The following is a 10,796-nucleotide window of genomic DNA, read 5'->3' on the forward strand; positions in this document are numbered from 1 at the left end:
ATTGATTGCTGCTGATGCAGCGGTATGACACATGTACACTAATATAAGAGGAGCCCTTACCAGACGCAGCTGCTGCATCTGTCATCTGTCTGTGCATCGTCTTGTATTTTGAATTTTGGGAGTAAGTTAATATTGAGCTCAATGTCAGATCACCATAATTACAGTGATCAAACTTTGGGCAAAGGAGGCAAAACGAAAATAGGTGCAGCAAAGCAAAGCAAAGCACGCCTCATTGACTATCGTATTTTAAATCTCTGTATTTTTCTTGTTATTGGTTAAAATAAGTTTTTGGTCCTTGAACCATTTTAACGGGCTGCCTCTTTTGTCTCGCCTCTGTGTCCTGCAGCAGTTCTGTGGTGTTCTGGGTCACACATTTATGGAGTTTCTGAAGGGCAGTGGGGACTACTGCCAGGCTCAGCACGCTGCCTATGCAGACGAGTGAACAGCCAAACTCGCCATCGATCTGAAGCACTTGAGCCACAGGAGGAACCCCATAACGTTGGCAGGACCGGGACGCCTCCCAGAACCAGCGACAACTCGGCCTGGATGGGGTAACTCCACCCGCTGCACACTGCCCTTGTCGGCTTCCGCCTGGCCAGAATCAAGGTGGAACCAGCCTTGTTTTTATTTTCTCCCTTTTCTTTTGTTTTATTCCAAAAGAAAGGGGGTTTGATTTACTTTTCCTCTTCAAGTCCCCAGTTTTCCTCACTTGCCTGTTGCAGTCCTCCTCTTTTTTCTTAAGTTTCTTGTTAAAGCCTTGCCAACTTTGAAGAAGTTCTCCGAAGTTTTTCTTTTTTTTTTTTGGATCCTGTGTTGCTGAAATCTCGTTGGAAGTTTTTTTTTGTGTGTGTTTGACATTCCCTCCGAGTTTAACTGTTTACATTGGTGTTTTCACTCTGTGGAAGACTTTTGGGTTATACGACAAGATTTGTTTTTTTTTACTGTTGTCACGATGGCTCGAATGAACCGACCTGCCCCTGTGGAGATCACCTACAAAAACATGAGGTTCCTCATTACCCACAATCCCACCAATGCCACCCTGAACAAGTTCATTGAGGTGAGCACTAAAAGCCTGTGTTGACATTTTTATTAACTCTGTCTTGTGATGCAAAACAAAACTACTTTTTAATTAATTGAGGAATTATAAAGGAAATTATTTTTTTTAAATTACTGAGTTAATTGATGATAGAACGTTGTGAGGGATTTAATAAATGTCTGTCTGTAACTTTCTCACACAGTTTTCACTGTCATTTGCAGGAGCTGAAGAAGTATGGAGTTACCACCGTCGTAAGAGTTTGCGAGGCCACCTATGATGCTACCCTGGTGGTGAAAGAGGGAATCCAAGTTCTGGTAAGTTCAAAGTTGACTTGTTTTCTTTGGACTTGATGACAGGTTGTGTTGATAAAATGTGTGCCTTTTCACCACCAATTTCTGCACATGTTGGTTTATTCAGGGATAGATTTAAAAAATACCTGTTCATAAAATAATTAAAAATGAATGCTTATTTCAAGTCTGTTTACCTCATGACTTGATTGACCTAAATATACCCGTGTACCATCCAATGATCCGTGCAGACTGTGCTTTTGTCTGTCCAAAAAATGTAATGACTGCACGGCGGACGTGCTGACCAGGCCAGTGGAATGGGATGTGGGATCATGTGTGGTTCACAAGACAGACATAAAATCCTCCCTTAGAATGAAAGGAATTTTGTGCTTGAGAACATCTCTGTGGACATGGAAAGAAGGAGACCTTTAAATATGTGACTGTGCTTTTTTTGTTGACATTTGGACTTTTATTGTTTGGTTGTTGAAATGTCATAATCCATTTTTTGTTAACATTTGGACTTTTAATGTTAGATTGTTTGGTTGTTGAAATGTCATAATCAGTCAGTCTGATTTGGCTTTTCTCCACTTAAATAATTATACGTGTGTAAAATGGAGAAAAACTGTTTATTATTTCTCCCTCCCCTAAACAGGTTGATTTCACAGTTACTGCTCAGAAATAATTCGACTAAGAAAATCACATCATAACCAAAGCCTGTAGCCTTGTACAAACTGATTCTTTTTTTGTTTTCATTGAGCTTGTAAAAGAGAAAAGCCTTCAAACTTCCAAATGTCAAGTGAAGTCGAACAGAAAGAAAACCTTGATTCCTCCCTCCCTCCCTCCTTCCCTCCCTCCCTCGGTCGGTCTCACCCCACAACATTTTTCTGTCGGTGCAGCACTCACACTTCTTTTGTTTTGGTTTCCAAGAAACTGGGCCGATGACGTTAGTTCCCTCTTTGCCTCCTCTCCCTGTCCAGGATTGGCCGTTCGATGATGGAGCTCCTCCCTCCAACCAGATCGTGGATGATTGGCTGAACCTGCTGAAGCTGAAGTTCAGGGAGGAGCCCGGCTGCTGCATTGCTGTCCACTGTGTGGCAGGACTGGGGAGGTGAGTGTGGGCTCTGTGATGAAACATCTCAGCTTCATTATAGCAGTTTTTTTTATTCTAATGTCTTTTAATTAATATGTACAAATCATTTAAGCCTTATGAACAGAGACCATTTCTGCTGCGACCATCTGTATTTACAAAGACACCATTGAAAATTAAAATCCTTTATTTAATCTTTTCTTGTTTAGTCAGAGCTGGGATTGACTGAACTGTTTGTCATCCCAAATGAAATGATCAGCCTCGGCAGAATTAAATGCAGAGGCTTTTTTTTTTTTTCTTTTTTTTTTAAATGGTTGTCCCTCTTTTTTCTCCTGCAGAGCTCCTGTTCTGGTCGCACTGGCCTTGATCGAATGTGGAATGAAATATGAAGATGCTGTTCAGTTCATTCGACAGTAAGTTTGTGTCACAATCAGAAAAACATTGTGTTTGAAAAATCATCTGTCGTTTTTTTATTTAGCAGAGAACAACCATGAAAAAAGTAGAATAAATAATTATAAGGTTATATCATACTTATTTTATCTTAAGTACAATAAGTACATACTTATTTTATCTTAAGTACAAGGTTAATGCAGAAGAAAAAAGTGTATTAAATATTAATTATAAGATTATACCATACCCATAAATTCATTTGAATGTTTTCACACATGCTTTATTTTATCTTAAGTACAAGGTTAATGCAACAGCAATAAAAATGTTTTTGGTTAATCTTGTTTAATGGAGCACTGTTCCAACACAAATTGAAACTATGTACAAAGTAAAAACATGTTTTTGTTTTTTTCTAAATGCCCTAATCTGTTTGAGTCACAGCCTGGTATGAAGGCCCTGTGCCAAAACAAAAAGTTCCTGTTTGATGCGCGTGTGTTTGTGTTTGACACACACAGAGAGATGGTTTTGTTCCAGATGAAGCAGAGAAGGATGAGTCACGGCTGTAAATAGCTCATACAGTGACTCAGGTGGAGGAAGTGCTTTTTTAACAGCTCCACCAGTCATCCCAGTGATGACAAGAGTGTTTGACAATTCTAGTATCTGACAGTGATCTCACCTCAGTGTATATGATGGGGGAAAGTCAACTGTCATGAAGTCCAACACACAAAGACGATGAATGATGTTTTTAATTGAAAGAGCGGCTTCTGGAACAGGCGGACGAGTTCGACCTCTTTTACAGAGCTGCTCTGAACAAATGATGCTTGTAAAGCGCAGTAATCACTGATTGTTGTCAATGTTTTAGTTTAGATTTGTCGTATTTAGACTCTTCTGGTCTGGTCTGTTTTTTTCAGGAAGCGTCGGGGAGCGTTCAACAGCAAACAGCTGTTCTACCTGGAGAAATATCGTCCAAAGATGCGTCTGCGTTTCAAAGATTCCAACGGCCATCGCAATAACTGCTGCATCCAGTAGAGCCAAACGCTGAGCCACCACGCCAACACCACACACACTACAGAAGAGCTCAAATTTAACCTTGCTAGCTTATCACACCAGGCAGGCTTGTTTTCTTAGTTATTGTGTTGAAGTACTTTTATTTGGTAAACCGATTGTCCAATAATCCAAGTGTCAAAATTTGAAAAAAAAGGAAAACAAGTTGCGTGAACCAAGTTCACAATGTTTTCTTTGTTTGTGCCCATTAAAAAAACCCAACAAATTCATAAGGTCAGTGCTGAGTTGTGTTATATCGTACGATGTTGGATTGTTATCTCTACAAATCCCAAAGACCCCGACTGACCAGTGCTTTTACGTCACCTGACAATAACTTTAGCTTTTTCTCCCACACTCATTTATTTTTACAGTTCCATTTTAAAGACTAGAAAGCGGTGTATGCCTTCCTTGAAAATCAGAGGGTCATCCATAAATGCCTTACAATCAATGTGGAACAAAGGCAATCGAGGCAAAAAAGCGCCTCCTGCTGGCATATAGGATAAGATTTCTTTTTTCTACTCTGAACAAAAATAAAAAGAAATAGTTGCCTTTGTCTCGTGCAGGAAGTCTGACACACACTTATGCCCTTTCAGCAACTATTTTTAATATAAAAATGCTTCATTGTTGCAATCTTTGTCAACTAAAAGTCTCGGAACTCGTACTTGTTTATTTCCTCTATCAAACCTTCCGTTTACTAATTAACTGCCATGTTCAAAATGTGATTTTCTTGTTTGTTTTTTTTCCCGCTTCAAACTGGACTTCCAATGTCTGCGATATTTTGTATGCCTTTTTATTTGATGTCTGTAACTTAAGACTTGGATACTTGATGATTTTATGTATTTGAATAAGGTGTACTATTATTGTTAGGTTGGCTATTTATACTATCACTGGATGTGTGGTTTAGTAACGTGAGCGACAAAGTTGTACCTGTTCACCAACTTGTGAGAGTACATTAAATGATACACTGAGAAACATCATACATTTAGCGTGTTGTCAAAGTTATTGTTGCGCGGCCTTTTAGCGTGTTGTCAAAGTTATTGTTGCTTTGCTGCAACACCGTGGGTACAAAGGAAGATTCTGTCAACTTTAGTCACTATGAACTAATCTTTAAAATTGGGGGGAAAAAATAGGCAGGCGGTCATTTCAGTTTAATTCGGTCAGAGTTAAGGTTAATGGAGGTTTAAAAAAGCATTGTAGCAGATTAATAATAACTGAACTAATCTCATAATGCGCCAGAGGACATTTCAGCTAAATGTCTTAAAAGGCTGCCCACAAATGTCAGCTTTAATTGCAGTTGTTCAGTTGAAATATAAGTACATCCTTCCGACGGGATTTAACATTACGTGTGGCTAAATATCAGGATAATGGGCAAAAACTATTGGAAACAGGAAACGGAATAAACGTCTTTGGAAGTAAAGCGGAAGCAGGCTAATAAAGTTAGCTAACCGTGATGAATCTGTTCGGTTTTATTATTTTTTTTACCTCAGACCAAGACCAGAAATAAATTAATTTATACTATAGTGTGCAGAATAATCTGGATTTAAGACGGGTGTTTGTAAAATCACATTAGCATATTTAAGAAAATACGTTTGTACGGTAAAGGAAGACGTTAGGAGTAATTGGTTTTTTTTAGCCAAGAGAGGGCAGCAAAGTTTAACTATGAGCGAACATAAGTTACTTAGTATTTATTATACTCTTTTTAAATAAGTTTTAATAATAGTATTTTACATTAAATACAATAGTAAATATTCAGCTAAAGTATAATGATACCGTCACATGCTCTACACTGACAATTCTACCAACATTATTCTTAAAGTTGATTTTGGTTAATGTCCAGGTGTTAGGCAGAGGGGCAGTCAGCTAATTTAGACTCAGCTGAGACAGGCTACTTCACCACAGAGACAAAGGCAAGTTACAGCGTGACTAATGAGGCTACAGGGAGAAAAAAAATACACTTGATTCACTTGTGTTTTACCTGGTTGGTGGGGAGGGTAGCCACCTTTCAGAAAGGAAAATAATTGGCTCCTGCTAAAAGAACCAGATTTAAATCCAACTGAAAAAGGGGAGCTTTTTTTTCTTAAAGTTTCCTTAATGTGTGTGAGGAACTCAACCTGAAGAAAGTCTTGTTGGAGAAACACTTTTATTTTGAGTTAAACATTTATAGAAAACTTTGTAATGGGAACATGTTTCAAAACATAAAAAGTGTAAATATAGGCCTATGCAAAAAAAAAAAATAAACCAAACAAAGCAGGACTACTGTGGAGCTCCACCCCCAAAACTAAAACAAACAAGGCAACCATCAATTACATCAGCATGGGTTCTCATGGAAAGTCCTTGAGTTGGCCTAAGGAACACTAACGAAATAACTACAAGCGCTTGATAATAAACCAAGTCATCATTCATTCTGATGATGGTAGCATTTTTAGAGGATAATGTTGTACCATGGATGAACCAGATCACAAAAACAGATGGATCCAGGTCTGATTTTGGAAAAGGCATCCATGGTACAGCACTCAGTAAGAGTTCGTGACTGGATTTTTAAGCACCAAGAAGAAGAAGAAGAAGAAGAAGAAGAAAAAGGGTTAGGACAGGAGTGTAGTGGTTAGTAGTATGACAGAAATCCAGCTCATTAAACTCTGACTGATTGTAAACTAAAGCAATAAAATCTAAAATCAAGGCTGTAGCTCATGTCCTCAGTGACCAAAGACCAAATCTTAGACTATCCATGAAATACCATGCTGATCTGTAAATGGTCAACCTTACTAAAAAAATACAAATAAATAAATAACAAATACAAAGCAAACAAAAAAATAATAAAATAAAAACAGACAGCCGAGCGGACTCCTGTCTCCTTCTCAGCAGTGGTGGGCCTGGGCAGTCGGGGGCTAGGACCTAAAGATTAATGAGTCCAGTAAGTGTTCTACATAACAACATGATCACAACAGTGATTATAATTTAGTACAAACCTCAACAGTAGAAAGAAGTCAGGTCTGGATCATCTTGGCTGCAGGCAGTCTTGATCCGACCAGGTGCAGGATCTTCCAAAGTCTATTAGAGCCAAGATTTGACTAAGAAAAATATAGACTTGACCAGGATGAAGGATCTTCGAAAGTCTACTGGAGTCAAGATTTGACTAAGAAAAATATAGACTCATAAACATAAATATACCAGAGAAGAACAAACCTGACATTTTAAAGGGCGTTCTTCACAGGGAGTCTTCAGCCTTTCATGGTGGTGGCCTCCAGATCCCCTCCAACATCTGCCAACAGAAGACATGGGGTGTAAGCATGTTAAGGGGGGTGAGGATGGGCAAGAGTGACATGAGATAGAACCATAACTGAGAACTTGCTTACATTTAGTCCTCTTCAGCTCACTGTGGTCCATCCCAGGTCAGGTAAGAACTTTGGTCTGGGGTGTGAATGGACAGTCCTTGCGCTCACCTCAGGTCCCTTTAACCAGGATCCATCTTCTCCATACTTGGTCAACCGGTCCAAAAGAATCCTAAACACACAGATAAGAACCGGTCATCAGTCAGTCAACAGGTGAAAGTGAACAGATTCAGTATTGGTCAATGTGGGAAAAAAAAAACAAACCTGAAGACATCCTGTGGACGAGAAGATCTTCCTACTCAATTTCCTCAGGTAGTACAAGAAAGAACAGACGCTCCTTACTGTGTTGAAGAGCTTTATGATGACCAATCTGGAAAATAAATCCAGGAAAGACGAGTCATGTGACGTACTTCAGTTTCTGTGTGGACACAGCCTCTGTCAAACAATTACTTTCTTAAGTGCAAAACCTGAGTTTGACTCTTACCTTATCTTTCAGTTTTAGACAAGGCACACGACCACAAACGGTGATTATAATTTAGTACAAACCTCAACAGTAGATAGAAGTCAGGTCTGGATCATCTTGGCTGCAGGCAGTCTTGATCTGACCAGGATGAAGGATCTTCGAAAGTCTACTGGAGTCAAAATTTGAGTAAGAAAAATATAGACTCATAAACATAAATATACCAGAGAAGAACAAACCTGACATTTTAAAGGGCGTTCTTCACAGGGAGTCTTCAGCCTTTCATGGTGGTGGCCTCCAGATCCACTCCAACATCTGCCAACAGAGGACATGGGGTGTAAGCATCTTAAGGGGGATGAGGATGGGCAAGAGTGACATGAGATAGAACCATAACTGAGAACTTGCTTACATTTAGTCCTCTTCAGCTCACTGTGGTCCGCCCCAGGTCAGGTAAGAACTTTGGTCTGGGGTGTGAATGGACAGTCCTTGCGCTCACCTCAGGTCCCTTTAACCAGGATCCATCTTCTCCATACTTGGTCAACCGGTCCAAAAGAATCCTAAACACACAGATAAGAACAGGTCATCAGACAGTCAGCAGGTGAAAGTGAACAGATTTAGGATTGGTCAATGTGGGAAAAAAAACAAACCTGAAGACATCCTGTGGACGAGAAGATCTTCCTACTCAATTTCCTCAGCTTGTACAGATCCAGCACCAACCGACCCGGGGCAGGAAATACACTGGAGTCTTACCTGTGTAATTGACTGATCTTACCACAGTCAGTCAATCATAGGGACAGCATGGGTGAAGCCTACACCACCAGAGTGAACCCAGATTAACCACCAGTAAATTAACAGATATCATGCCAATCACTAAGCCCTAATCTCATCTAAAGGCAACATGCAGATAAAGGTGATCACCCTGAGGGTCACTGACATTACACACATACTCATACACACTCATACGCACTCATAGCACAGACAGTCATTGCATCAATATACATTGACAAAACACAAATATATCCATTTACAAATATTTACATGTATACATTTACAAAATTACAAAGGCAAGCAATTAAGTCAAGCAATTTTACTTACATGTATACATTTACAAAATTACAAAGGCAAGCACATTCACAAGACTTTGACTCCTGGACATCCATGTTGTTCAATGACGTGGAGTTCTGGTAGTCACTGGACGTCAACGGGACGATGGCAGGAACTGAAACGTCCAAAATTGTGGAAAAGGATGAGGACATCCAAATTGTGGCGAAGAACCGCAAACGGGACATCCAACTTCTGGAAATGATCGCAACGTCGAAAATACGAGAGGATCGCAAATGGGACATCGAAGATTTGGAAAATGACCACAGCGTACTAAATTGTGGAGACGGACCGCAAACAGGACATCCAAGTCCTGGAAAACGACCGCGACGGGACATCAAAATTGTACGACAATTCAATTATATAAACTGCCAGTGAACTGTAGTTTTAAAAAGTAAATATGTTTCTGAGAGTATAGAGCACTGCAGAAGCACACAGCCAGGTATGGGTCAGAGGTGGGCAAATGGGGGAGATAGGGGCAGGGGCAACAGCAGCCGGATGGGGAAGGGGCAACGGCACAGCGGCCACGGGGAGGGGGCGGGATCAATGGTGGCGGGGTGACAGGCCAGATGGGGTGGGAGGGGGACGAGGGGCAGTGGTGGCATGGCAGCCAGTTGGATGGGGTGGGTCGAAGGTGGAGGGGGGGGGGGCAATGGTGGCCAAAAGTGGAGATGGGGCAGGGGCAACGGCACTGCGGGGAAGGGGCGGGATCAGTGGTGGCAGGGTGACCGGCCAGATGGGGTGGGAGGGGGACGAGGGGCAGTGGTGGCATGGCAGCCAGTTGGATGGGGTGGGGCAACAGTGGCCAGAAGGGGAGAAAGGCCGCGGGGAGGGGGCGGGATGAGGGGCAGTGGTGGCATGGCAGCCAGTTGGATGGGGTGGGTCGAAGGTGGAGGGGGGGGGGGCAATGGTGGCCAAAAGTGGAGATGGGGCAGGGGCAACGGCACTGCGGGGAAGGGGCGGGATCAGTGGTGGCAGGGTGACCGGCCAGATGGGGTGGGAGGGGGACGAGGAGCAGTGGTGGCATGGCAGCCAGTTGGATGGGGTGGGGCAACAGTGGCCAGAAGGGGAGAAAGGCCGCGGGGAGGGGGCGGGATGAGGGGCAGTGGTGGCATGGCAGCCAGTTGGATGGGGTGGGTCGAAGGTGGAGGGGGGGGGGGCAATGGTGGCCAAAAGGGGAGATGGGGCAGGGGCAACGGCACTGCGGGGAAGGGGCGGGATCAGTGGTGGCAGGGTGACCGGCCAGATGGGGTGGGAGGGGGACGAGGGGCAGTGGTGGCATGGCAGCCAGTTGGATGGGGTGGGTCGAAGGTGGAGGGGGGGGGGGCAATGGTGGCCAAAAGTGGAGATGGGGCAGGGGCAACGGCACTGCGGGGAAGGGGCGGGATCAGTGGTGGCAGGGTGACCGGCCAGATGGGGTGGGAGGGGGACGAGGGGCAGTGGTGGCATGGCAGCCAGTTGGATGGGGTGGGGCAACAGTGGCCAGAAGGGGAGAAAGGCCGCGGGGAGGGGGCGGGATCAATGGTGGCGGGGTGACAGGCCAGATGGGGTGGGAGGGGGACGAGGAGCAGTGGTGGCATGGCAGCCAGTTGGATGGGGTGGGTCGAAGGTGGAGGGGGGGGGGGCAATGGTGGCCAAAAGTGGAGATGGGGCAGGGGCAACGGCACTGCGGGGAAGGGGCGGGATCAGTGGTGGCAGGGTGACCGGCCAGATGGGGTGGGAGGGGGACGAGGGGCAGTGGTGGCATGGCAGCCAGTTGGATGGGGTGGGTCGAAGGTGGAGGGGGGGGGGGCAATGGTGGCCAAAAGGGGAGGAAGGGGCAGGGGCAATGGCAGTTGGAGGGGGAAGGGGCAACGGCACAGCGGCCACGGGGAGGGGGCGGGATCAATGGTGGCGGGGTGACCGGCCAGATGGGGTGGGAGGGGGACGAGGGGCAGTGGTGGCATGGCAGCCAGTTGGATGGGGTGGGGCAACAGTGGCCAGAAGGGGAGAAAGGGGCAGGGGGCAACAGCAGCCAAATGGAGAAGGGGCAACGGCACAGCGGCCGCAGGGAGGGGGGGGGAGC

At 44.1% G+C, this 10,796-nt stretch overlaps 1 protein-coding gene and 1 long non-coding RNA gene across 9 annotated transcripts in view; one reads left to right on the top strand and one right to left on the bottom strand.

Annotated features, from left to right (window-relative positions):
- ptp4a1 (protein tyrosine phosphatase 4A1) overlaps window positions 1-4,820 on the top strand; it is a 10,124-nt gene extending 5,304 nt beyond the window's left edge. For 3 of the 4 annotated variants that reach the window (XM_025058585.1, XM_025058584.1, XM_025058586.1), the window contains exons 4-6: window positions 2,301-2,431; window positions 2,749-2,823; window positions 3,709-4,820. In XM_025058585.1, coding sequence (XP_024914353.1) covers window positions 2,301-2,431; window positions 2,749-2,823; window positions 3,709-3,826 — 324 coding nt within the window. In that variant the 3' untranslated portion in view covers window positions 3,827-4,820. Of the gene's footprint in view, window positions 1-320; window positions 1,058-1,257; window positions 1,351-2,300; window positions 2,432-2,748; window positions 2,824-3,708 lie in introns of those variants that run through there. The other variant, XM_008316171.3, reaches the window with a different exon arrangement.
- A 975-nt stretch (window positions 4,821-5,795) lies between these two features.
- Window positions 5,796-8,698, bottom strand: LOC103383145 (uncharacterized). Of its 5 annotated transcripts, none has more exons than XR_001760476.2 (9): window positions 8,278-8,698; window positions 8,040-8,187; window positions 7,875-7,945; window positions 7,717-7,799; window positions 7,435-7,540; window positions 7,195-7,342; window positions 7,025-7,100; window positions 6,808-6,889; window positions 5,796-6,733 (listed from the first exon to the last, which is right to left on the bottom strand). It is a non-coding gene; the product is annotated as an uncharacterized LOC103383145 (long non-coding RNA). The 5 variants fall into 5 exon arrangements; XR_001760477.2 differs by having other exon boundaries at window positions 7,030-7,100; window positions 7,717-7,802; XR_001760478.2 differs by having other exon boundaries at window positions 7,030-7,100; window positions 7,870-7,945.
- Window positions 8,699-10,796: the final 2,098 nt, after the last annotated feature.

This window comes from Cynoglossus semilaevis, chromosome 9 (assembly GCF_000523025.1).
Source record: "Cynoglossus semilaevis isolate Cse_v1.0 chromosome 9, Cse_v1.0, whole genome shotgun sequence".
In the NCBI taxonomy this organism is placed as follows: domain Eukaryota; kingdom Metazoa; phylum Chordata; class Actinopteri; order Pleuronectiformes; family Cynoglossidae; genus Cynoglossus; species Cynoglossus semilaevis.